Source organism: Apus apus, chromosome 2, assembly GCF_020740795.1.
Source record: "Apus apus isolate bApuApu2 chromosome 2, bApuApu2.pri.cur, whole genome shotgun sequence".
In the NCBI taxonomy this organism is placed as follows: Eukaryota; Metazoa; Chordata; class Aves; order Apodiformes; family Apodidae; genus Apus; species Apus apus.
Window position 1 is genome coordinate 72,790,716 of NC_067283.1, and position 27,931 is coordinate 72,818,646.

Genomic DNA, 27,931 nt, shown 5'->3' on the forward strand with positions numbered 1-27,931 from the left:
CAGAGGCCTATTTTGGCAGCAGAGTTCCCTAGTGTCTGGTCTACATGGAGCAGGGCAGAGCTAGGAGGCCTTCAGAGCCACTCAGCTATTTCAGCTCAGCAGTGTGTGGGGCTAATAGGCTGTGCTAACCAGGGAAGCTAATTAGCCCTTGCACACCCACACCTAAGACAGCCATGGCATAGGTAGTCCTGGAGAGAGCTCATTCCTGGCAGCTTGGGCTTTGTGTGGTGGACACAGACCATGAAGAATCTCTGCTTTGCCCCATTCAGAGGAGCTGAGAAGAAGCAAGATCAAGAGCCCTGGTCAACCACCCCAAGTTTTTGTACTCCTAATGACACAATCAAGTCTAAAACAAAGATGAGTTTGTTTCTTCCAGTGCTTGCTTTAGCTGGAATTCAGCTCACAGTGCAAGTCTGGAGTTGTTTCAGATGGGACAGGGTATGTGAAATAATATGTCTGGACCTTGTTCTAAAGCTGGGGATTGCATGAAACCAAATATTAATTTATTTAATCAGTAGAGATATCAGAGCTGAAAAGCTAGGTGCAGAGATGAATGAAGACTAAGGAGGTCTCATTTGGCAGCAATCACTAGTCATGCCATTGCTGTGGGAGGAAGAAGAACACATCTTTCTGTCAGTCACACAGCGATAAATCAGGAAGAGGTCTCTTGAAGCCTGTGGATTCATTTTGATTTATACTGGTGTGACTGAGGGTACAGTTTAGCTCTGTGGGGTTGTAGAATGGTAAATACAAGTCCAAAATTGGTCTCTTTTTTTTTTTTTTATATATTATTTTCCTTTTTTTAAAAAAAATATTTCTGCAGATGGATAGCTTGGAAGGATAAAGAAGGAGCCTTGATAATATAAAAAAACGTAATAAAATCTGAAGGAATTGTTTTATGACATCCCTTCTTAGTTTTTAATTTTTCATATGTAGTCTGCACTCATCATAGCAGTATCTGATATTTGAGGCATGTAAAATCTTAATTGTATTGTTCAAACACTTAAGCACACTCAGTCTACCCCTTCTCACTTTTTCCAGATTTGTCTACACCTTGGTGTAGACTACAAGCATAACTCTTTGCATAACAGGATCAATATTTTAAACAATTTAGAGTGTTTTAGAGTCAGACAAAGGAGGATGGTTACAGTGAGGCAGATTTTGATGGTAGACATCACTGGTCAGATTTCCATCAGCTTGTTTCTCAAAGTGAATGCAAAATATTACCAAGTAGATGGGATGAACTTAGAGGTCCAGTTTACAATTATCTGTACTTGTGTATATTTTTGGAGTATAAGGGATCAGAAAATGGGACCCTTTGTGGCTGGATTTATTGAGCTGTCCCCCTACGCTACTCAGTCTGGAGCAGCTTCTCTATCACCCACAGAATTAACCCACAGTCAAGCTTTAGCAAGCAAGAAGATAGTCTGAACTTAGAGATTTGCAGAAAACAAAAATTGAAATGTCAATTTTCAAGTGAAACTGGCTGCTTCATTTGATTTGTGAGTTTCAGTTTCCAGCTGACATGATCACAAACTCTTCCCTTCTTTCCTAATCCTCACATGTCAATATAACCTTGCTTTGCCTTGAGATTGTAGAAGTTCCTGAAAAGATCGCTGCAGATTTTCTAACACTGGCTCAATTACAGATTAGGATTGGTGAAGCAGATCCTTCAAAATAGATAAATATATTGACAGCTCCTTGAAACGGAAATTTTTCCTGAATGAAGATGACACTGGTCAAAAGCTCTTTGGAGCAGAAGTGAAATTAGTGTGGGTAAGTTAACTGCCAGAAAGAAGGTAAAGGCACTTAGGAAAATTTCCTTATTTCACCATGGTGCACAGATACACTCTGACAGATATCCTCCTGGTACAGGTCTTACCTTCCCAACATAGAGAGGGTCAGATCCCGTGTACTCCTCCAGAACAAAGAACTGGTTCCACACCCAGCTCCGCTTCATGCGCTGATGCAGCTTGTCTGACAGGTTGTCTTCTTGCCCTTCAGTGAGGGGCCTGGCACTTCCTGACAGCACAGTTGTTGTAAGGTCCATCAGTCCCCAAAAATACAAGGAGATACCAAGTCCAAGCAAGTTCTTTGCATTGCTCATTCTACCTGAAGTCCACATCTGTAGGTAGGGCTGCCTTAAAAGTCAAATGGTCCGTTGAGAAGAAAGGAGGTCCTCTGTGTAGTCCTTTGAAATGTCCAAGTGAGATTCCTGGCTCTGAGAATGGCAGTCTCCTGTGAAGTTAAACAAAATGCATAGCAGGACTTTTTTTTTTTTCCCCAAGGTAAAAGAGTTTCCTCAACAGGCAAATACTCTATAAAATATTAAACCTTCTATATAAAATTATAATATCAGTATGCACAACTCCTGAAACTAGAAATACTATCACCATATTAGCTGCAGAACTGTAGCCTTAGATACAAGAATCTCCAGGTTGTAGCTGATATATATCAGTTCTCTACTTTGCTAATTTAGCTGTAGTATTGCTTTATGATATTGACTGGCATTAGTTTATAGGAGGTTTAAGGTGAATATCAGAAAATTTTTTTTTACTGTGAGAGTGACAGAGCACTGGAACAGGCTGCCCAGAGAGGTTGTGGAGTCTTCTTCACTGGAGACATTCAAGACCTGCCTGGACTCATTCCTGTGTGATGTACTCCAGGTGACCCTGCTCTGGCGGGGGGGTTAGACTAGATGATCTTTCGAGGTCCCTTCCAACCCCTATGATTCTATGATTCTATGAGTTAAGTGGGTACTCTTTAGAAATTTTTATAACCAGAAGTCTTTACAGAATATTTAAAAACAGTTAACTCTGGAAATTTATTTTTGCAACTGTCCTTTTTGTTTGAAAACTATGTCATTGTCATTACACACACAGGCACACACACATCTACATAAATACTGATATTATTGCTATATTGCAAACCTTAAATAAAATTTCTAGCAGCTCCCAGTTATTTCTAATTTTAATAATATTTCAACCTCTTTGTTGCTTGAATTCAGGTTTCACACTCTGCTGCCTTCTCTCTGAGGAGATGATTGTGGCTACAAATGCAACATTTATAGAATTTGAATAGTCAGTTAATCATTTTATAACCCACAAAAAGTTTCATAGTGCTGACAGTCACAAGTTATTGTGTGATAAGTCCAAGGAAGTCAAGCTAACACATTTTTTCTTCCATAAGCCTGAAAGACCTGTTTAGGCAGAGGAATGTTGACCTCTACCAGAGGACACTTTCTCATCAGTCTAGGAGCTTTTGTTGTCATGAAGTCAGTTTAGCTGGTGACCTCATTCCAGGCTATGGATTGTAGCAAACTCTTCCTTCATCAATTTGCTGAGTTTAGTGATGTGATGCTGCATTTTTGGTACTCTGTCAAAACACTTCATACATCCTCTGTGGGCTTTGCTTTTCTTTTTAAGAACTCGTCTCTTTTCAGGAGAAACAGGCTCATTAAGAAAGGTGTATGGGGCTCTGAGGCTTAAGCAAATAGTTCACACTTAATTTACTGCTGTTCTATGTGCAAGTCTTTAGACATAATTACTTGTTTTATCCTGTGGAAATAAAATGTAGCAGGAGATGTCTGTCAAATATTTCTAGTTGAAATTCTCGAAAGATTTCAAAATAATAACAAATATTATAAAGGGTTGCATTGTACTATTTTGAAGTGAAGACTGAGACAATGAAATAGTTTCAACAGAGAAGAAGAGAGTGTTTCAAAATGGCCCAGCATCCAAGCCGGTACAACCGAAGGACTAGATGTGCTTAGAATCTACTGAAACAGAAATTCAGAATTTAATCAAAAAGTTGGCTGAAATCTGAAAATGACAGCTTAAGGCTGGAATAAATGTCAACAGGGGAAGTAAAGACAGAATGACTCTGTTTCTTAGACAAATTTATACACAAAATAATGTTTCCAAGTACAAAGCCCAGAAGCAATAGGACTGCACAGTGCTGCTATTCTATAAAGTTGTGAAGTGTAGCAGGTCCTTTACCCTGAAAATTTTACAACTTAAGTCTCAATAGATACAACAAAGAAGGGACAAACCGCAAGCACAGAACATGGCAAATCCCTTCTAAGCAGAACAATGTACAGAACTGCTGGTTGTTTAGATATTGGCTATGTAATATGTCAGGGCTTATTGTCTGCAAAGCCAAAGAAATGGGGATTTATCTAAGCAGCATAAGCCCAGAAGGACCACAGTAATCTTTGTGTGTCTGTCACTGCATGAAGAAGCTGGCAGCTGTTTGTGAGAGGCAGGGACAAGGCTCACCTCGCTGGATATCTACAGCCAAAGGAGAGCTGTGTGTGGAGTGCTTGCCTCTCTCTGTCCCATGAGTCCTTAAATCCCACTAGCCAATATACACTTACCCTGGGAAAAGGAAACTGAAGTCCTCTCTCCACAAGGTATATCCACGTTGCTCTGGACATGAGCCAGTAATGTGCCCTGCAGCCCAGAAAGCCAAACATATCTTGGGCTGCATCAAAAGAAGTGTGTCCAGCAGGTCAAGGGAGGTGATTGCCTCTACTCTGCTCTGGTGAGTGTCCACTTCTGGGGTCCCAAACACAGGAAGGATGTGGACCTGTTGGAGCAAGTCCAGAGGAGAGCCACGAAGATGATCAGAGGGCTGGAGCACCTCTCCTGTGACAAAAGGCTGAGTTGGGGTTGTTCAGCCTGGGAAAGGGAAGGTTCCCTTATTGTGGAGACCTTACTGTGGCCTTTCAGTATTTAAAGGGGGCTAATAGGATGGGGACAGACTTTTTAGAAGAGCCTGTTGCGATAGGACAAGGGGTAATGGCTTTAAACTACAAGAGGGTAGATTTAGACTGAATATAAGGAAGAAATTTTTTACAGCAATTAAACACTGGAACATGTTGCCCAGAGAGGTGGTTCAGGTCAGGTTGGACAGGGCTCTAAGCAACCTGCTCTAGTTGAAGATGTCCCTGCTCACTGCAGGGGGGGTGGACTAGATGATCTTTAAATGTCATTTCCAACCCAAACTATTATATTATTCTATGTTGTCAAGAGCAATTTTTTTCTCAGGGGGACATTTTTGACAACCCATGTTTTGCTGGCGAGTGAACGTAAGGAAGGGTGTCCCACCACCCCTCAACATGAACTGAGGGAAGCCAGCAACAGGAAGGGAAAGCAGAGCCAGACAACTGCTAAGGTCCCACCTGGAGTTTTTCCTTTAAGAAAATCCATCTACTGTACAAGTCAGTTACATTTTTGCCCATGTGACAAAAGAGGTGATATAACATGATGGACCCATTACAGTGGCAAAGAGAATTGTTTTTGTAGATAAACTCCCAAACCACAGATTTAAAACTAATGGTGCCAGCTGTCTCCTGCAATTAAGTTCAGGCAAAAAGGATCAACAGCACTCAGGCAAGGCAGCATGAAGACATGGTTAAATAGACTTGCATAGTTACCAGTATACCTGTAATGAGGCAATAGCAAAAGAAATCTGATCATCAGGATGCTTTTTCAGCACATGTGCATTTCATCAGCAGAAAGCAAAGTAAGTAGAAGCGGTGAAATAAAGGTCAAGAGTAGGGACATACATGCTTCAGGCTCTCTGTGATAATAGTTTTTGTCATTTGAATGTCACTTAGCATCAAGGTGCAGTTCCATGAGGAACCTTTCTTGAAAATAGTGTGCAGCTCGGTGGCCCCCAGGAGCAACATCCCTAAGAGCATTTCCTATTCCAAATGCAATTTCATTTTGGAATATAGCAACTACCAGAAAACTTGCTTTTAAGTAATGTAAAGTCTTGCAAAAGAAGTACAGTAATTCCTGAGTACCGGTAATTTCTGCAATTAATGCCAGCCCATGGTGACACAATAATATCATTTTGCAGGAATGGAAGAAAGCACTAGTGGTGATGTGGCACAATTTTTTTTTTTTGGTGTGTGTGTGTGTGTTAATACCAGGGTTTCTGGTGTCTCATGCCTTTTGAAAACTGTGAGCAAGCAGGCTCAAACTTAACGCAGTTTACTTCTTGCCTAAAGGCAAATTAATACTATTAATAACAGTGTTTAACAAGGAATTGTTCCTCCATCTCTGAGGCCAAAATATTCTTTTTTTTTCTGCCTCAGGTCCTCAGCTGGTATTAAAAAAATGAAAATCATCTTTGTTTAATTCTGGCTTGTTGTGCTGCTGATCTCTCTGGGGCTCCTTTCCTGCAGCTTCACAAACCCCTGCAGGTATGTACTATTGGTCTCTGGATCTGCAAGTCCTACTGGTCACGCAAGGTATTTCTGAGCAGTATAGAAGGTGCTCATGTACATTTAGGGTCTGAATTGCGTGGTAGCACAAGTGAGGGCTGAGCTACAGTTAAGGTCATGGACAACTGAGCCTTTCATATGATTCATGCTGATGGCTTCTTCACCAGCTGAGTGTGATGGATAAGTATGTGATCACTTAGACTGTAGACATGACAGTTTGTTAGGATGCCATATGCTGTGACTACATTAGCTTGGTGGGATCTCTAAGCCTCAAGTGGACCTTTGTGGATTTGCTGCAGATGGATGACACAGATTTTGAGCCAGTCTGTTCTGCCTAAGACTGGGTAGTTCCTTGCAGGGCGATCACAGGGACCAGACATACAAGAAGGCACTTGTTGCCATCACTGAGCGACGCAGAACTGAATCTTTTATGTTCTTTTAATGCAAGTTGCTTCTTGTAGCTCTCCAAAATGGTTTCTTAATGACAAATGCAAAGATGGAATTGATAAGCCTCTGCTTGTCATATGAACTACATTATAGAAATATATTTTATGGTTTAGCATGGGGATGTGCAAAGGATTTGAAGGCAGAAATGGGAGGGAAATACTGTTTTCCTTTCTGTGGGATTTTTGCAGAGTATTTTATTTTTCAAGAACAACTGAAATGTTTCAAAACCCAGTTTGTTACCCACAGATGAGTCCCCCATTGTAATAGGCTTCTCTGCATCTGTGCAGTTTAGATTTCTGACCCAAAGTGAATGCATTTCTTGCCCCTGCTTTTGTGATGAATATTTGATTACCAGCTCAGTTGTTCAGGTTACTTTCTCTGTTCTTGCCTTGCTGACATTTCTGAAAATCCTTTTTCCTGTCACTCAACAGTTACATATATGGCTTTTGGCTTTATAAAGACCCATGAAGATCTGATTGAACTCTGTGCAACTGGTGGTCCATGCACAGTACAAAGGAATTACCTAATTGTTCTACACAAGAGTCACAGTAATGCACTTCCCACCACTGAAAACACAAATTTCTCTTTTAGCTCATATTATGACTTAAAGTAGGCATATTCCATGTGTGAGCTACTCTTCATGCTCCAATTTTAAACACCCTTCCCAACACATATTTGTACTACAATTAAACTATTCTTAATTGAATATATAATTGTGGGCAAAGATGAGAAGGAAAAAGAAATATCTGCCAGAACCACTCCTAGCATTTCTTGCAAGTGACCCATTTATCTTGTCAATTCTGAAGAGAATAGCACTTCCAAAGAAAGGATAAAAAATATTAATAGTTTGGATGACCACATGGGCATCCAGAGAGCTCCACTGGGATTGAAATGCATTGTGCTCAATATGTATTTATATAAACACCCAGGATTTTATAGTCTAAAAGCCCAGACTTGAAAAGGTTTATACACATGCTCAGTGTATTTGTCATGTTGAGCAAGTAGTGTCCCAGAAAGTCAGTCGACTATTTGCATTCATAAAAGTAATTACATCCTTACATCTTTTATGCTTGGTCCTTCCAAATGATTTTTGCTGTACGGACCCAGCATTCATGGAAAATACTGCAGACCTTAGTGGATCCCATGCAGACATATAGCCTGAGCAGAATCAATTAATTTGCAGGACACACATTACACTGTGGAAGGGGGCAAGACAGGCAATCACTTTTAAATTCCCTCCTCCACTTTCTCTGTACACAAAGAAACAAATACATGTTGTATTTGTAATATATTAATATAAATGTTTCTTAGGATCACATACCAGGTTGGTGCTGGTCTCTTCTCACAGGTAATTAGTGATAGAACAAGAGGCAGTGGCTTCAAGCTGCAACAGGGTAGGTTTAGACTGGACATTAAGAAATTTTTGTTCACAGAAAGAGTGGTTAGACACTGGAATAGGCTGCCCAGGGAGGTGGTTGAGTCGCCATCCCTGGATGTGTTGAAGGGTCATTTGAATGTGGTGTTGGTGGATAGGGTTTAGGGGAGAACTTTGTAGAGTACAGATGATGGTTGGACTCAGTGATCCCAAGGGTCTTTTCCAGCCTGAACGATTCTATGATTCTATGATTCTATACACTCTACTAGTAGTACATTAATGGAAAATGATTTCTGTGTTTAATGACACACTTAAAGAGTTTTCCCCCACTATCTTGCCAAAAGAAACCAAACAGCTCAGTAATGAACATAGTAGGAAGAAATTAAATTTGAGTGAAAAAATTCTCCAAGTGAGCTGTTTACCTTGTTCCCAGAACTTTTTGCGATAATTTAAACCCAAGGTTGGTCTGTGAGTATTGCGTGGTTTTTTTTGGTTTTTTTTTGTTTTTTTTTAACCCCACTTAAATGGATTATTCTTTTATGTTTTCACAGATTATGTCTTAGGTTTTCTGTAGCCTTAGTTGCTCACAGCTTTGTCATAAAATGCCTTTGCAAAAACTCCACAGGAACATCAGTCTTGTAGTAAAGTATAGGCTGTGCTCTGCACGGGGCAGGCCACCCACAGTAGGTGTCTAACACCAGCCTCTGCAGGTGCAGGCTCCACCGAGCCTGGATCTAAAATCTCTTAAGCAATTTATGCAATTTTGTCTCATTTTAGAAATCCCAGTGCTTGCAATACCTAAGTTAGGTACCTCTAAGCAGGCTGTCTGATTATGATCCTAAATGTTTTTGTACTGCTTCCAGAACTTCATGTGTTTTACCTTTGGTTCAGGCCAGACCTGCTGTTATTATGACCTATTGTTAAACTTACTGGGCAAGTTTAAATTAAAAGGAAAAATCTAGAGGCATTTGTTGCTGTTCTTGAAAACAGACTGGGCCTGAATATGTATTTTTATTTTTACTTCATTTTATTGAGACCTTCATAAATACAATGAAACTTGACAACATACCATATGGTGCATAAACATCAACTCAGAATACAATCAATTGTCATGAAATTACATCCACGGACCAGTCAGCAGTGTCTCATGGGACACATCAGTGAACTCACTTTACTCAAGAGCTGAAGTTACAGAGTGCCTGCGGAGCAAAAAATCCCACAGAACGACAGAGGAAGTCCCATCGTATCAATCCCAGCCCTATCATTACAGACGCATGAGAAGATCAAAAAGATGAAACACACACACACAGTAAACATTTCCAAATAAAATGAAGCTGATAAGCTACATCATGGGAGGATCTGATCCCCAGCTTTTACTCAGTGTGAGGTACTGTAAATACTACTGTCAAAGAGCAGGACAGAAGTGCAAAAGGGTTTCAGAAGCTCCATGCCAGTCTAACTAACAGGGACTAAATAAAGCAGTGCAAATACACTGGAAAATCCATATAAATGCCAGAGAAAACAGCTCCTCTTCAAGCAAGGCTGCTCAAAACATGTAATATATATGAAAATCGTAGTAATGAAGATACAGTATTTAGAAAAATTCCTTTTATTTCTCACAGTCTTCTGACTGTTTTTGCCCTGTTGTCAAGAAGGACCTTGTACAAGTGACTCTAAATTGTGACTTGATATTCATGTCAACTGTGATAACCCTCTCAAGCACACACTTAAACAAAAAATCCACAAAGTCCCTCCTCTATCCTCCAGTGTGACCTTGCATGCTTTGCAGCTGCATCAGGAGCCTTTGCTCAGACCCTTTTTAAGGATCCTAAGCCATAATATAGGCAAAATTTGAAGTCTCCTGCAGTGAATTGTGAGGGCTGGGTAGTAAGGCTGATATTTCCTGTGCTGGAGAAGGATGGGTCAGGTGCAGGTTGAAGCACCGGTGCCTGTCAGAGCCAGGGTTTCAGTGAAGTCATTGAGAACATGAGATGGTGAATACTGCTGTGAGCATCTAAACTCCACAAGGAGAGAGGCCAGCAGGGATAAAACTCAGGGATGCAGCCTGCTGCCCTAGGCAGCACACTATTTAAGCACTGAACAGGACCTACTCACATCTGTTACAGTCCTCTTTGAGAAAAATGCACTAATGTCTTCCCTTTATTTCTCATTTGCTTCTTTCCCTCCACCTCCCTCCCCTCTTCCAGGTACAGAGCAAATGCCTGTCTGTGCTGCAGGGCAGCTACACTAGCAAATAATGTTCTTTAGCTACTAAATATTGCATTTTGGATAAGCTAATCCCCAGAATATGGAGTATTTCCACGAAGCAGTGAAAACTGGACTCTTTCTTACCCAAATGCTTCTGGATAGATGATAAAGCTCTCTGATACCTTCTAAGTGCCAAAAATGGAAAAAGTCTCATCTCTTATCTGAAGACAGAAATGAGAAGCTGTTGTCTGCCTGGAGCAGGCAGAGGTAATATTATATGAAAAAGAATGAGAGGTAAAGGCCTATATGCTGTCAGTGGTGAAGACAACTTTCTCGTTTCATTATGACTGCCTTCCTGGTTAACCGGGCATTTCATACAGCATTTTGACATATAAGAAATGGAACCAAAAACAACCCACTTCCAACAACAAGCTTTTGAAGACAAGTAAGTGAGTGGGTAATTTCTTTTTCCAACCAGAAGTCACTTGGCTATCTCTCATAATAATTTTATGCACCCACTGGCACATAGTGTTTGTTGTTGTTGTTAAAAATGGTATCTGTATTCATAGAGAAGGGTTATCTTTAATCTACAGAATCACTAATTTATATTTCTTGAGTCTGACATTGATTCAGCACTGGCACCTGTATCTTGTCTTGAACTCACTGACTGCCTTGTCTGAGCATGAAGACATGCTACTAACCAATAGGATGAACATTTTCAAGCCAACTTCAAGCTGCTATCTATTAAATCAAGCCAGCAAAAGAAACAGAAGTCTTACAACTTCTTTCTCCATCTGAGATGGTAGAGTCTACCTTGTTTTTATCATCTAGCTTCAAAGTGTTTCTGGAAATTCAGATTAGGAATGCCCAGCCTTTGCAGGACACTTTCAAGTTGAAAGGATAAAGTAAGAAGGAATAAAGATGTGCTGATGTCATTTGTCCCAGAACTGTTCTAATACAGCAAGAATAAGGTTTGTAAAGCCTGAAAAACAACCTCAGATGCTTTGCATGCTAGCCTCTAGACCATATTTTGGTCTTAAAACTCAATTGTTGCAGTCTCCATGGGGAGAGTATTATCTATTTGTCCTTTATAAATGTGACATTCACTAACAATACCCCTCATGAAGAAGACTCCATTATTTGTTTTCTGTCTTTTTCCATAATCCACTGCTGGCACATGTTCCCAGCTTTCCCAGCTCCCTTCCCTTTCTAGATGAAGCAGCTCCTCTGCCTGGATTACTTAATGGATTTACTAGAATATAAAAGATTTCTTAAGCTTAATCTTGCTCACAAACTCTTGGCTTGGCAATTTGTTACAGGTGACTTTTCCAGAAGAGACTCCAAACCCCAGTGCTCCATCTGTCTTACTATTCAATATGTAATGGTGATGTAATAGCAGCTTTTGTAAGAGCTGAGTATTCTTGGCCAAAATTCCTGCTATTCCATTATCTGCTGTGAGCCATCTGGTTGCTCTCCCTCTTCATATAGGAGGATCTTTCACAGTTGTTTTGAGTCTGATTTCCCAAGGAATTGAGTTTATGCAGTGCTATAACTGCACTGATATTCCTTTATGTATTATTAAAGACAGAGATTCCAAGGATTACTGTATTTCTATCTGTTCTCTGGGAATTAGGTACAGGAGAGAAGAGAGACCAGATTAATGTCCCCACCTAGGAAAGGGTGGGCCGTGATACAACCTTTTTGGCCAAGTGATCATCTTGCATGCAGTTCCAGAGTAGTAACTAAGGTGTTTTAGCTGGTATGTGAAGGGAGCTGGAAGAAGCTTGAATTACTGTGTGCATGAAGGAAGAGTTAAGGAGGAAAGACATAAACATAATAAACCAGGCTTTGCAGTTCTGCTCCTCTTCACTTGTTTGTTAATAGTCTTACAGGAAAAAGTTATTCATACATAAATCCCAAGGACCACTCCACTGCTGAAAACCTTCTTTAGTGATCCAGTGGTGCACACCGGTGCAAACTCTGAGTAACGACTTGAGAGTAGGGTATGGCTTCCATTCACTGTTCTTCACTGGTGGTCACCAGGTCATTTGGGGCCTCTTTAATATCTAAGCATACCTTCTCTTTACACAGGGAGACATCAGACAGTGTACAAAGAATTAATGACCCTGACTACAGTTCATAAACACAGGAAGACCCTACTGACAGCAAGACCTATTTCTTCCCTTGTTGGTAGTCACTTAAGGTAATCCCTCAAGTAGTTTGAAGATTTTAAATCTCAATAATTCAGGCACCAAATTGCAAATATGCAATCAAAAGAGAGCAAGGAAATTCAGAAAATGCAGCAGGCCTTAAAGAAAAGATAATTAAAACACTTCACAGAACTTTTTTAGGGAGACTGCAGCTTTGTTGTTAGCTGATCTGTGTGTGCATTACAGCAAAAGGATTTTTCCTATGTACCTGCTAAATCTTTCTTACTTGTGGATCTACATTTTTATTGGCAGGTTTTGCACTGTATCTTTGCAAGATGTCAGGATTGTCCTGCCAAACAAGATCTCTGCTCTAATCTTGAGATTTTTGAAGTTTCAGTGAGGGGAAGGAGAAGTGGAAAATAAAGAATAATGGGAATAAATACCAGTGCTCAATGTTGAGGTCAATAATGTGATACTGCTTGATACTTAGTTAATAAAAAATAAGACTCTACTGTTGTGAGGTGCTGGAAATGGTGAGAAGAATTCCTTTTGGTTTATGCACTGAAGTATGAGTTTAGATTTCTTCCTTTTGACTGAAAAAAAATTAGTTTCTTAAAAAACCCTACAGCAGTATAAATATCACTTTCAAATTCTTCCAGATTTTAATACATCTTCCCTTTTTAAATTTGGGGGAAACATGAAGAAATAGACTCATTTTTACTGCATCAGCTTAGCTTGATCTCAACCAAAAACCTGACCTAGTGTCCAGTGGCACTGGATGGGATATTTAGATACTATGTTCTGTCTTCTCTCAAGCTGCATAACCTACATTTTTGACATGTCTTGCCAGATTAATCAGTTCACACAGAATTTACCTTCAGCTACTTCAGAAACCAGCTAAAGCAATAGCCAAAACATTTGTTATTATCTTAATGAGCTTATGGAAGATGAGTGAGTTCCTTGAGGCCTGGCTGAGGAAAATCATGATACCCATATTTAAAGGGGGAAAGGGCAGTGGGAAAGAGGAAACAGTGAATTATAGAGCCTTCATTCCAACTCCAATATGTGGAAAGTTACTGGAACAAATAAACAATTTTTCAGCATCTAGGGGATAATGAGATGCTAAGGAACAGCCAACATGTATTTGTGAAGAACAAGCTAACAAAATAGCCTGATTTTCCTCTCCTTGGTAAGATAACTGCCCTGACAAATGTGACATGAGATAAATGCAATATATCTTGACCTCTGTAACTCATTGTCAAAGGCAACACAGGGCAATATGGCCCTGGTGAAATGAAAGACAGACTGGAAAACAACTTAAAGAACCTCTGTCAGTAGCTCATTGTCAGACTCGGATTCCAGATCAAGTGGTCCTGCAGGATTTTGCTTCATGACCCGTCCTATTTAATGTTTACCCTAACAGTTTGGATGATGCCGTACAGTTACAAAAATGTGAGGATGATATCAGGCTGGGAGATCTTGTAAGCACATGGGAAGATGGGAGTAGAATTCAAATTGACCTTCAGAAATTGGAGAAACGATAGGAAATCAATACCAGATAATTCAATAAAGGCAAGTGGAAAGCATGGCAAAATCAAATGTCCAGGCACGGAAAAGTGAGTAACAGCCTAGGAATCAGCACTGTAGGAAAGGAGCTGACCACAAACTGAATAGGAGCCAAAACTTTGACATGTGGCTTGTTGCAAAGGAGGAAAATGCCACTCTGTGCTGCATAAACAGAGTGTTGGACAAGTTGCTCATGTCACGTATGTGAAGCACTTCTACTGGCATCCTCAGCACAGAAAGGCAGTGCATCACAGCTTAAAGAAGATATAAACAGACTCCCAAAGTGCTGCCAGGAAGACAGCAAGAAATTTGAGAAGAGGTCTGGAAAAACAGGACTTCTGAAAAGGTTAAAAAATTGTGTTTGCTGAATCTGGAAAAACAAGATTTGGGGGAGGGCATAAAAGCAGACTTTAAAAAAGGATAACACATACAAACAGGTATAATAGGAAGAAAGGTGTTCTACTTTTCTTCTTAGTTTGCAGGGACAGGTGAAGTTGCAATAAATCTTACTTGAAGCAAGAGGGTTTTAGGTTACAAGCAAATTGAACGTCTAAGGACAAGGTGGATGAAGCATTGGAAGAGATGACTGATAGAAACTATGAAATCTTTTTTTCAGCCTTAAAAAAGGTATGAAGGTGGTATATTGGAAGCTGTTTAGGTGACCTCTGATCTTGTATCAGAAGCAAATACAGAAGGAATTTAGAGAAGTCCTACATTTCTATAACCTTGAAATGAATACAAAATAATGTCTTAAAATGTAAAACAAAATATTTGAGTGCCCATTATGTTTTGTCTTCCTCTATAATTTCTTTGGGCCTTTTTTCCTCTTCCTCTCCTTCTCTTTTTGGCTGAATCCACAAGTGCTGTGAATTGCCTCTACTGTGCAAGTACTCAAATAAACCAGTCAGTTTTACTAAGGGGTAGAGAGAAGCCTCATCAGGCATGGATAATATTTTTAAGCTTGTGTGAACATAACAAATGAACCCTAAAGTGATCAGTGCTTCTCATTATAATTAGGAAAAAACAGGAAGAAAAAGCCTCGTGCTTTTCTTGATTATCATAAGAAATTGTCTTTTCAGGAAAGAGATAATCAGTAGGGGCTTGGCTACAATTTCTGTACTGTGAGGCTAACTGGGAATAAAGCATTGACTCCAGCTGCACTCTGATTGCCCCCACGGGCCTCCACTTCTAAACCATCAATAGTTTCATGACAGGTAAATCAGATCCAGTGCCCTGTAAGCTTAAATGGCATTCTTTTAGCTTATCTCTTCAAGCACAAGGCTGTACTCTTCATCTTGGAGCATAAGGACTTTTGTGTTGGAAACTACTCTGTAATCTCCCTAACCACACTGAACTGTCACCTTACTTCATAAAATGATCATCAAATGATGTTCTATTGACTCAAAAAGGGCTTCTGTTTCTGCATGCACTAATTGATACTTTATTAAAGTCTAAGTTAGCATACAAAAGTGCTAACTAGGCCAAACTCCCTGCAGCTTTGAAAAAGACCATTATTCCCCATTACCTTTCAAATCCCTATATAAGAAGGGACTACCTACCCACTCCTGTCATTGATTCCTGTCTCAGAGTATAGGTTCACAGTCCATGTAGCCAAGCAAAAAATAATTATCTGACCCTTCCTATTAAGTACAACATATTTTCAATGAAACAATGCTTGAACCCTGGTGACTCCATCATGACTTGCTGTACATCATCACTGGGCACAGTAAGACACTCCTCTTTGCATTAGTCAGTTAAGATATAAAAGAGGCCCTAGCTATTTCTGCCTTTAAAAAATTGATCGACACTTACTGTAAGAGTAGAAATGTTCTTTTTCATGTCCTATAAACTCACTTTTCTGTTTATCTAAATCTATTTAAAGCTGGCATCGATTCTCTCATTTTTGGCCGACGCAGTCTTACAGTGATGCTCTGCATTATTGCATTTCATCTTGGATTTGCTACTTTTCAATGTGAAGCAAAGTGTTTTGATGTGCATAAGACCAAATTTTCCCAAAAAAGCTTCTGGCCTAGCACCTAGATTTGTGTAGATTTTGCACAAGGCAAATCTTACTTGCTTAGCTTATTTGCATCTTCCAGTTGACTTCAATAAGAATATTCAGGTGAACAGAACATGAACATATGACCTGCTGTTCTGCAAAGACACATAAAAGACACATAAAAGAACTACAACACCTACCTCTATACTTTGGAGGTAGAAATATAGCCTTGGCATTCAGGTAGCAAAGTTAAATGCCTATATTATATCATTTGTGCCCATTAGCCTATTAATTGTCTCATTAGCAACAATGAATAACTGCACGCACAAAATATGTCTGAAGAAACTAAAATTTTATTCAGATACTATTTATATTACTGTGACATTTCTTGGGATCGAAGTGCAATATAAATTCATAGTATTACCTGTCAAAAACCTATCACCTCTTCTCCAGCCATTAGAATATTTTTCCTTCAAGAAATACTTTTCCTGCCAAACACATGTTAATAAGCAAAATAAAGCTTAAATGAGATTTTCTGCTTTTTAATATCAGAATGATCTCCACTTGCATAATATAAGGGGACTGAGTTTCTTAATATTTCACTCATGTCAAATAAAACAGTATATTGTAATGTAATATAATATACTACAAAGTAGGTATAATATAATGTAATATCACATGACATATGGAAAGCACAGTGTCCATTTTCCCTGAAAGATATGACATACTCATGAATATGCATAATTTAATAATACCAGGAAAGGCAAAACCAACACACATGCAGCTCACATCCATAAGCACTCAGCTCTGGGGTGGGCATCAGCCACCTTTAAGTCCACAGTTTGAGAGGCAATGAAGAAATTAACAGAATTATTAAAGTCAGTTGCTAATAAATTTTAGTTAAATAATTGCATTTTCAGAAGGTTTAAAATATGGAAGTGGTATATTGTAAAACTCACATAGTGAAAGCATTGCAGGCTGCTGGAGTGACACAGAGACACAGAGGGCTGGGCTGTCCTGGCTCTGCACAGGGGCAACCTCAAGCACTGTCAGCCAAGGCTGTAACAAGGTGTTCCTCTTGTCCTGCTGCTTTTCCTCTACACCCACTCTGCCCACCTACATGTCCCACCTACTCCAGCTGGCAGAGATGGTACCTGGGAACCCAGCTCCAAGAAGTGCCCACAAATGGGCATGGGTTGCCTGGGTTACACCCTTCTCCAGACATTTTGAAAGGGAGATGAAAGACCCTCTTGTGACTGCCCTGAGCGAAAGCTGGGCACCCTGAGGAGTTTGTACACCTAGAATTTGGGCAGAGGAAAGCCCCAAGGCTGGGGGGCCCTACCCACTCTGGTCTAGGTGGGTCTCACAGCCTCCCCTGTGATAGTGCCTCCCCAGCATGTGTGGAAAATAGTTGACTTGGAATCTGGAGGGTTGGTCTTGATGGAGCAGCAGCAAACTAATCACTGCTTCTCATGCCGTGTCAAGGGTGCGAGGAGAAAAATTAGTATTTCCAGGTGCCAGATTGCTCCATTTGTGAAGGGTTTTAACAGACATTCACCTGTCTCGGCAGGTTTGTTAAAAAATGTGGGAGTTTTTTCTTTAATGATAAAGACCCAGCTCCACTAATTTCAGAAGGTGGACTCTGGAGCAGTAGTTCCTTTCGCCATGAAGAAAAACTAAATAAAGTAGAAAAATGTGGACAGTGAATTGGAAAGCAGTATGTCGAGGACAATAAAACTTTTGATTCCTGGTTTAACATTCATTCAGTATTTCAAGAAAAGCTGTAGTGTCTGTCTAACTTTATTAATTAGCATGAGCTTCATTCACTGTAACTCGTCTTTCTCTTCAAAGAAACACATATAATGTCATATATCGCCCATTTTGTTTTCCCATAAGGCACACTTCAAAACAACATGTGCTGTTTCTGATGCAATACTATATCAATCTGATTATATTGCACATAATAAGATACACCCTAAGATAGAGCACCACATGGATATTTATTTAGAAGGACACCTTTGATGTTGCGTGAACTGAAGGATTTTTCAAATTTTTTCTAAAATGAAAGTGAAATTCTCTGTCACTGTAATCAATCTTGATCCATTGTAGAATCTGGGCTCTGCATAAGTGCCACTCTAACCTACTTCCATAAGCTTCCAACTAGACAGTCAAATGCACAGATTAGCTCTTTGAACAGGAGTTTTCTGAAAGCACAAATAGAAATGTATTTGCCTAATGCCTACTTCACAAATCAACTTTTCAATTAGAAGAGTATTACAACCTGTTTAACAATAACACATCCATGTCAATGTCCCTCTTAAGCAATGCATGAGTTTGAAGTTACAGCCTCCTTTAGCAGATTTTGAGGAACAAGTAAGGGAATTAGTCCTGATCCTTTTATGTGGATACCAATGACTGCAACTGACAGCTACCTAATCTTTTTGAAGAACAGTTTCAGACAGCTTGTCCACATCTTAGAGAACACATCATATTCACTTGTTTCTTGCCAACACAAAAATGCAGTGCTTTCTAAATATTTCCTGTTTTGGAGCAACCCACTGTATTCAGCAAGAAGCAAAAGAGGAAATATAGTTTATGCCCCTGAGGAAAAAAAAAAAAAATAAAAAAGGTAGCATTGCAACATACCTTTCACTGTGTTTGCACTTCTCCTGTCATGTGCTACAGCAGCTCAGTTTATAGCCTGCCTTTCTCTTGTGTGCTTCTGGGGCAGTATGTGCAACAGGCGGTTAGACAGCTCTGTCCTCTTTTTAATATAACCTGCTCTAAAGAAAAAAATTTATTTGTATTATGGCATGTGACAATTTTCAGTGAAAAAAAAAAAAAAATCTCAAACTGGTCAGAACACTCTTAGTCTGATGATGGAAGACTCTTTGTCAACTGATGTGCCAATATGTGAATGCGTCCAGGTGGGGTGTACAGACACCATTCACTAGAAAAGATGTTGGGAGAACATAAGTTACATGGGTGGGTGGTGGGAACAATAGAAAACATTTCATGTTGAGGTGGCTGGGAATGAATAATGCATGTGTTGGGGAAACAGTTGCCCCATTCTCTGTGGAGGGGGTGGAAAGAGTGGGTGTGGGAGGTACTTTCCTCATCAATTAGCATTTATAATTAATACCATTGTCTGCATAGACCCAGAAGACACTGTATAATGAGAAAACAATGTGCAGATATCCAGGGGGGGAACCAGTTACCAATTATATGGACCCACAAAAAAGCAGGTCGGATGCAAAAATATTTTTTTTATTTAGGCAGGCAGGCAGATGTGCACAAATCAAACCAAAGGTCCAAGAGAAATGTTAGCAGGCTACATGTTATTTTGATCTGGTATTGTTTAGATATGTCATGTAAATGAATGCTTCATCTCAACTGAACCACCCTTTCAAATTATTGTTAATTAAGTAATAATCCCTGAGAAATCTGTCATTACCAACAGTTAGGAACTGGTTTTTTTTATGTTTTCCCCAGGCTATTAATACTGAAACACAATGGCCACTGATTGTAGTCAGAACTAATTTCCCTGGAATTATACACATACTTTCTAACTATCTGGTAGCACATTTTTTATTTTTAAACTTTAGTTTTAACTTGTCTAAGTAGAGCATTGGTCAGTCAGAAAACCTATTTTTTCTGACAATCCCACAGAGAAACCACGGTTAACAAAAAGAAAGCTAATTTTTGTTAGCTTTGTAAATTATTAAATTTTTGTTGCAGACAACAACAACAGCAGAGGTTATAATCCCTATAAACAATGCACCAGCTCCAAATCCAGCAGAGCTAGCAAAAGCATTTTCAATCAATGCAATGAGCTTTGGATCAGTCCTGACAGTTTCTTTAAAAAAAAGGCTTGGAGGGGAGGGGGCAAGTCTCTTTTTCCCTAAGTTTATATTACAACTCTTCCACTATAGCATATTATTAATGTAATGAGAAATAATTTCTGGGATGTCAATGACCAAACTTTGACATTTATTCCTGTCAGCTGTTTTTAATGTAGACAAGTTAGGTGGCTATAAGAGTTATTATGAAGTATTGTTACAGGGATAAATTGAGAAAATTAATCCAGAGGCAGGGGAAAAAAAATCTACCTGGAATTTAAAGTGATTTGCACCACAAACACGTTTTCCCATGGCTCAGGAGGAGAATATAAGGAAAAAGCCTTAAAAAATAGCTGCCATTGTCACTGCATTTTAAAAGCATCCACATGATAATTTTAAAAGAACTGCCATTTCAGCTATTTCTTAAATAACCTCTTTCTTCCTCCATAATCATGCAATATATTTCTTTCACCTTTTGACTAGCACTTTGGTTTTTTTAATAAACTTACACACTCATTTTGCAGGAAATTATATTTCAAAATGCTTCTCAGAGGTGTTTTATCCTAACAGTTTAATTTGGGTTGAATTAATGTTGAACCCTGATTTGCAGAAATAGAGGGAGAAGAAGAGATGGAAAGAAAGAGGGGGGGAAAAAAAAGAAGCTTAGCTTGTACCCCAGTTCCAAACTGCACTTATCTTCACATTTCCAAAACAATCTTATGGTAACCTTTATCTGTAATAACAGAATTATTCTGATACTTCTAAAACACATACAGGAGCAGTGTAGTTATCTACTGGACTAGATAGTCAAAAGAGTTCCTTCCCCCTTTCTTCACCACTGCACAGTTTGTTTCCAAGCCTTCAATGCCAGTTCTCTCTTCATAGTTCTTTTTTTTTTTTTTTTTTTTTTTAGGTTCTCATCTCTTTTTTTTCCCCATTAAGATGCGAATGGGCTGGTACCTCATCCAATATGTCTATACATGCCTGAATAGACTTGCAGAAAAGCAGAGTCTCCTTTTGTCTGGGCCCGGATGGCTGTATGTCATTCCGCACCGATAGGCAAGGGCTCCTCTCTCTGTGGGAGATTTCCAATAATTGCCAGAACAAATTAAACCGGGGCTTATCTGTTCCTCTCTCTTTTCAGCTTGAAAATGGAGGAACAAGACCAATTTTAACTGATGACAATGCAGCATAGAAATAGACTGGATACAGCTTGTGTGAAGTCATGTTATAGGCAGCAGCGACAGGACACTGATTTGAGAAGGGAGCTGATGTTGTGCTACATGGACTTGGCGAATCCTTCTGATCTGACAAAGAATAAAAAATGCATTGGGAGGTTAAGTGCAGTCCATCTATTCTCCATTGTCACAGGCAGACGACTAAGAAGTATTTCTGATCATACTGGAGTGGACTGGGAAGCCCAGAAAAGTGGAGTGGACTGCACTGTGTAAAAAGGACAATCGTGGCATATTTTGAAAAACAGAAAAGAAGTGTACAATGTATTTTGGATATTCCCCCCTCTCCCACACACACAGCTCCTTCCCCCTCCTCATCCCCCACCATGTACATCTAGTGCCTTAGTCTATGGCCACGCATCTCAAAGTGCACTCTTAACCCTAGACATAGCAATGGGGACAGTTTTGCCCTGTCTCTGTTGTATTTGGCAGTCTGGGGCTGAAAAGGCTGTTTTAAGAGATAATATAGTCATCAGACACATATCTTCTATACCAAAGAGCTGTCATCTTCCTTTGTAGAGGAGATAAAGTGAGTGCAAAGTGCTTTCTCTAGGCAAAGACAAACTTGAAACCATGCAGAGGAAATGAATTCTTTGACAGCGTCTGACAGACAGAAATGTGAACCATCAGATTTGAAAGGGACCCTTAATTCTTGGGGCTGTTGAATGCCAATGAGAAATAGTAGGATCTTCTCTTGACCAACATGTTTACTGCTATCAAACAAAAATATGTCAAATGCCTTTCAACATATTGTTGTCAGTCAAGCTCTAAAAAGCCATAATTCACTGCAAAACATCTTCTCAACTACCACTCTGCCTCTGTCAAGTTCTTCCAGCCTCACAGTCAGTGAGAAACTACCACTGGAAAAAAATTCCAGCAGTACTTAATGCTGTCAACTTTTTTTCGCTTTATCTCTCAACCTCCCGTATTCCTGCTCCATAGCAGAAAACAAAGAAGAAAGTTGTGGTACAGTCATTAATGAAGATCAGAGGATCTAACTTCAGGTTACTGGGACTGGATGCAACACCTATCAATAAGGTCACCCGTGTGTCCTATCACTGGACACCAGAGAGGAGATCAGCACCTTCCTCTCTGCTTCCCCTCATGAGAAAGTTGTAGACTGCCATGAAGTCATCCTCCAGTCTTTTCTCTAAGCTGAACTAACTTATATCTAGTATCTTCAGCTGCTCCTCATAAGTCATGCCCTCTAGTCCTTTCACCATCTCTGTTTTATACCCTTATGTTGTGGAGCCTAATACTGCATGGTGTACTTGAGGTGAGGTCACGCCAATGTTGATGTGTAGAATATTTGGTGTAGAACTTAGGACAAGTGTTAGCCCACCACAACAAAGCACTAAGATCTTGCTTTTGTCTTTTATACAGATGAATTCATTTTAACATCACACACAAAAAGCAAAAACAAATTAAAAGAAGTGAAAACATTGGAGAAAAAACAGACAGATTGAAAAAAAGTTAAACGCAAAGTCACATTTTCAATTTGTAATGTCAATCCTAAGAGTGGTCCTTTGACATTAATAACTTCTGTAACTTGTAAATCTTAAATAAGCAATTGTATTTCTTAAACAGCCCATAACTAAACGAATTACCTAAAGAGGTGCTATAATTTTAGATAGTTTTAAAATGTCTCTGGAGGAAGCTATGCAAAATTCATAATGAGTTCATTTTCCATTAGGTACTCAAGAAAAAAATTAGCAAAGTGCAAGTTTTACAGTGTGATCTTCAGTTCTAAAAATTGTGAAAGTCAGCAAAACTGGAATGGCAAATCCATTCTGAATTGACTTTTTTATAGTCATAAGGCTGTGAACGCGAGTTTTTCAAAAGCATGCACTTTGGAGACACTGCAGTATTTTAGTCCCATACATTCTCATTTCTAGCTATTCTTTTTGACTGGGGTAGATATGGGCATGTCACTCTCCAATGGATAAATGCTCACATTGGAGAGGCATATTTTTAGAGTCCAAACAGAGCTCAGCTCCTCTGTTTCCATTTTGAAAACACAGCCAAATCAATAAAACCTACATTCCTGAAAATAAAGTAAGATCACTTTCAGTTATAATTTATAGTCCAGAAACATCTCTTAGAAGGCATCAGTAAAGGTAATTCCATATCTATAAATTGGGCTAGACCATCATTTGCTTTAATTAGTGCCATTCTGGAGAAATCTTAATATGGGATAAAATTGTCCTTTTTCTTTATAAACAAGACAAACGCAAAACTAGAAAATAAACTTTTCCAGAAAGATTAGAGAGTAATTGTTTGTCAGGCAATTGTTTCAGGGATGACCTCTGAAGCAAATGCCAACATAAAGCAAGAAAGAGGCAGTGCTCACAGGAGGAATAAGCACCTATCTGTCTGCCTTCTGGTGATCTGTCTTCAGAGCCTCCGGAAGAGAGGACCAGCTTTGCATGTTGTGGCACTGAATCTGTCTGTCCTGCAGGCGTGGGGTGCCTTGCCACCTGGCAGCTTGGCAGAGAACGAAATTTTCCCAAACCAGGCACATTTACCTTGCAGAATGGAAGTCTGTTAGTCCTCTGTCATCTCACTGTGGCCATTGTTAAAGGCATAGAAAGCCTGGCTGCATTCATAGTGAGTCCAGCAGTAGCCAAAGGTATGTTTGTGCTGGTGGGGCAGTGGTTGCACTATTCCCCATCCTTGGAGTTTGATGGTCCTACTGGAGAGCTCCCTGACCAGGGGCTTTGCTCCATCCTGGCAGTTCTGGTAGGAGGTGCAGTTAGTCCCTGTGGCCAGGCAGCATTGTCAGCCATGCCAGAGGAGACAAGGGGGCAAGAAGCCAGTGCGTGGCTCACTCCTTTTCCCCTTCTCCTTGTTACTGATGGCCCAGATCTTTCCTTGCACAGTGTCTCCCTTCAAACACGGGACAATGGCAAATGCACAGGCAAAGGGGCCTCCACTTGGAGTGGAGCAGGGTATCCTGACCAGCCAGAGAGCCTCAGATGTCAGCGCAAGAAAGAGTGGTGCTGGGGGGTGGGAGCTCTCCTGCTCCTGTGATTCTCTCAAGCAGCTGCTCCACGCAACTACTTAATTTATCAGCACTTTGAGCTGGCCTTGGTTGCAAGTGAATAAAAAATCTCATTCCCCTCTGCAGCTCTAAATTAACTGTTTTTGAACACCAAGCCAAAGAAGCTTGGCTTTTCCTTGATTGGACAAGCTAATCCCCTCTCCCATCTGTTGAGGACCTCCTGTTTTGCTATTTGATGTCCTGAGGCAGAACTGACACCCTGTTATCTTGACAGCCTTTGTGCTAACCTCATGCACAAAGCACTCTGCTCTCCAAAGGCCACTGCAACTGCTCAGGTTTTGTATATGCATGACAATTTTTTTTCCTGACTCAGCAAACCTACAGGGTCCAAATAGAAATAGACCCCTTCCTAGAGGCATCCTGCAGCAGCTTTTAAGCACTCATGTCACTCTGTATTATGGTTTCTAGGGCTTTTAAAATCTAGGGAAGGGTTGGAGAAGGTTGCAAGTGGGAAATCCCCCAGGAACGCCCACTTGCCACAGACAGTTCCTGCTAATTCTGCAGAAGGCATGTTCTTTCTTCTGGACAGGACATTAAAATAAACTCTTGCTTACATGAGACTATCAAAAGATGCAGTAGTCCTTTCAGCAAGAGCAGCGGTGAAGTCTTTGTGTCCTTTTCAAATTCCGAATCAGTTAGTTACATGTGTAAGACACTGAGCAAAGCTACATAACTTAGTGCTTGATTCCTGCTAATACTTTCTGCCTAACTAAATTCACTCTGTCATTTCATTTGTGTGTAGCAAGTCACCTTTCATTCCTACCTTGGACAATATGAAAGTGTACATCCTCTTTAACTGCTGCTCTGTTTTTTTCCAGCTGTACTTTGGGAAAAGAATGATATGATTCTCGTATATATAACATCTGTAGAGATGAAAGATGTTATAACTGCATGTTAATTATTCATCACTAGTAGCATCACACATATTAATGTTTTCCTTGAAGTATAGCGTACCCCACTAAGCCATAAACATGTTAAAGAGCTGTAGTTTTTAATTTCATTTTGGCACAGAACTCTAATGAATTTCATCAAAGAGGTAGGAAGAAGATCAGATTTTGTGAATATAGAATCCCTTCCTCACCTAGGGATGATTTTAGAGAAGGAAGCAACAGAGTTCAAAAATATGCATTGTTGATAGCTTCTAGTGCACCATGAAGTCTTTGCATCAGATAGAGCACAATTCAAAGCCAGCCACTAAATCACATTGCTATATGCACAGCAAGGATACTGAGATCTCTGCTGAGCACAGAACTGCTTAACACTGGCTTCACAATTACCTGGTAGGCTGTCCAGCCTGCTTAACTACTGACATCAACAAAAATAGTGACTGGAAATTCCTGCAGCTAAATATGTTTTTTTCCCTATAAAGCTGTTTTGGGTCTAAACACAAAGTTCTTTGCACAACTGTGTGAAACCATCAGCTATCAGCAGTAATACTTAATTACTCAGTTCAATGTAAACTGTGCACTTAGGAGTGATCATAGTATAATTACAGAAAAAAGCATGAACAAATAAAGCTTTAAAGAAAAAGAGTACTCAAAAGCAGATAGTAAGTTGGAAATGGTGCTGTGAATCTCAGGTAAATTAAATACAAACTGCAGTAATTTAAAATAGAATAGCAATAAAAAAGAACTCATATTAGGTTGTCATGAACCCGGTGGTGAGCATTCTGCTGTTGTTTCACTTTTTCTAAATTCTACCAACAGCTGCTATTAAAAGGAAATAAGATCAAGGAGTAAAAATGAATCTTCTGCAGTGGTACTTACAACACACTGTACAATTGCCTGTTCCCAGTTTCAAATGTGAAGAAGGTAGGAGCTTTCTGCTCAGTAAAGGGGTATTAATGCTGGAATTTTCTTTCCTTGCAAGCCTGACAAGCCCAAGGTTGAAGTGAAATAATGGACTACAGGGTGTAAGCAATGAGGTGAGAAAGGCTGTTGGATGCAATCCTCTTGCTAGATGGGAGAGTGTGCATGTGTGAAGACATATGCTTGCATACCTAGATGTACATGGCTATATATTCTTAGCTATCCTAACATCTTTACATCAAAGAGGAAACATTGGTTTCCCAAACACGCACGGCAGAAAAGCCAGAGCAGGAACCTGCTGCCAGCCAGCATGGAAGCCTTATCCAGAGTACCCTGTATAAATCCAACATTTACCTTGCTGGCCTTTTCATTAGTGGTGACTGGAAAACACAACTATCACTGCTAGCAGGAGATGAGGGTGGAAAGTTCAAAACCATTCTATGTTTTGGATGTGGCACTGCATTAACATGTAGAAAAACAGAGGAGCTTGTGCTCAATTATTTAGTCACATCTGTGCAGACTGAAGAAGGGTCACAGAGCTATGTCAATAAATGACAGGATTTTTGTTACACAGGAAAACTGTAGATATGTAGATCTTCTGGGGTTTGATCACTACATAGCCTGCCTGCACTCTCCGGCAGTACAAGAACTGCGCAGCCCGTGTCAGCGTCTCAAAAAGCACATCCTAGTACTTCTTGTGAGCTCCAGTCTCATCAGGAGATAAGAGACTACATATGATTAAATCAACACCAATCAGCCAGCCATCACGGGTGCAGGAGAAAGACCTATTCAAAAGCATTCCCAGTAAGGAATAATGACTAATAACGATCACTGCGTTAATTTTTATATTATCTATTGAAACACACACTACAGTAAAAAAAATACCTGCAGTGCTACTGAAACTTGAGCACAAACACTACAATAGTGTACCAAAAGCTGTTGGCAATTAGATATTTCTATTAATAATTGTGCACTTACTTCAGGCCCCTCAGCACTGGCAGCTCAGAAATGAGGCATCAAGAGAGACATTTACCGACCATGTTTCAGGCTGTGACATAGTAAGGATGGTACACTAGCAGACAACTTGGTTGTGAAAAAATTAACATGCATCTTAGGGCATGTTAATCTCCAGTTAATGCGATTGGAAAACATAATTTTCCCATAGTATAACATGCATTTGCAGGAGTAATTTTCATTTGAAACAAACACTTTCCTCCAGGTTTCTCATTATAAATCGAATCTTCAAGCATTTTCTTTCCTTCTTTTTTTTTTTTTTCCCCCTCCCTTTATTCTTGTCTACTGGGGAGGTGAAAAGGATAAACAGAAAGCACGAATCAGGCAAGGTTAAACAATAGCAGGTTTCTCAGGCTGTCTTGCAAACACTAGACACAGCCTACTCCAGTCTGTGCAGGCACAAAGTTGCTGTTCTGAAGAGCTCGCCATATGGAAACTTTCTCTCTTTGACCAAGAAAGGAAGCTCTGTAGTAATCTTTCACTCTCTGGGGCCACGTTTGACCTGTCTACCATCTCACAAAGGTGGACTCTTGCATCTTTTCCTTGGGTTTCTCAGAATCCCACCTCCCAAGGCCCTGCAGGACTTATTCAGCCAGCAGGAGAGCAGCCTCTGACGGACAGCATCTGTGTAGCCTGCCATTTTTTTCAGACCCAAAATACAGCAGCATATCACACTGCTGGGAGCAATACCACTTGTATCACCAACCTTGAGAATAAAGGATTTTTAGTTGGATTTCTCAAAGAAATGGGTGTACGGTAGTTCCTTTGGGCCTGTCAGTCCTCATCTAATAAAACTGGAATCCATTTAGCCAATTTCAACCCTATTTGACAGAGAAGATGTTATAGTGTATAAGAAAAAGGATTATGTGTGATATACCAAAAGGATTTTTTTTTTTCACAGAAAGTTTGTATATGCATGCATTTGGGTTGAAAGCAGGCTCTTCTACAAGTATATCTGCTTCTTTAATGTGCCACATATATGCTGCTTGTGTAATGG

General features: G+C 39.8%; 1 protein-coding gene across 4 annotated transcripts in view; it reads right to left on the reverse strand.

The window, feature by feature from the left end:
- Positions 1–27,931, reverse strand: part of CDH20 (cadherin 20) — a 120,320-nt gene that overhangs the window by 33,789 nt on the left and 58,600 nt on the right. For 2 of the 4 annotated variants that reach the window (XM_051611843.1, XM_051611846.1), the window contains exon 2: positions 1,883–2,238. In XM_051611843.1, coding sequence (XP_051467803.1) covers positions 1,883–2,125 — 243 coding nt within the window. In that variant the 5' untranslated portion in view covers positions 2,126–2,238. Of the gene's footprint in view, positions 1–1,882; positions 2,239–4,375; positions 4,439–18,623; positions 18,739–27,931 lie in introns of those variants that run through there. The other 2 variants (XM_051611845.1, XM_051611844.1) reach the window with 2 other exon arrangements.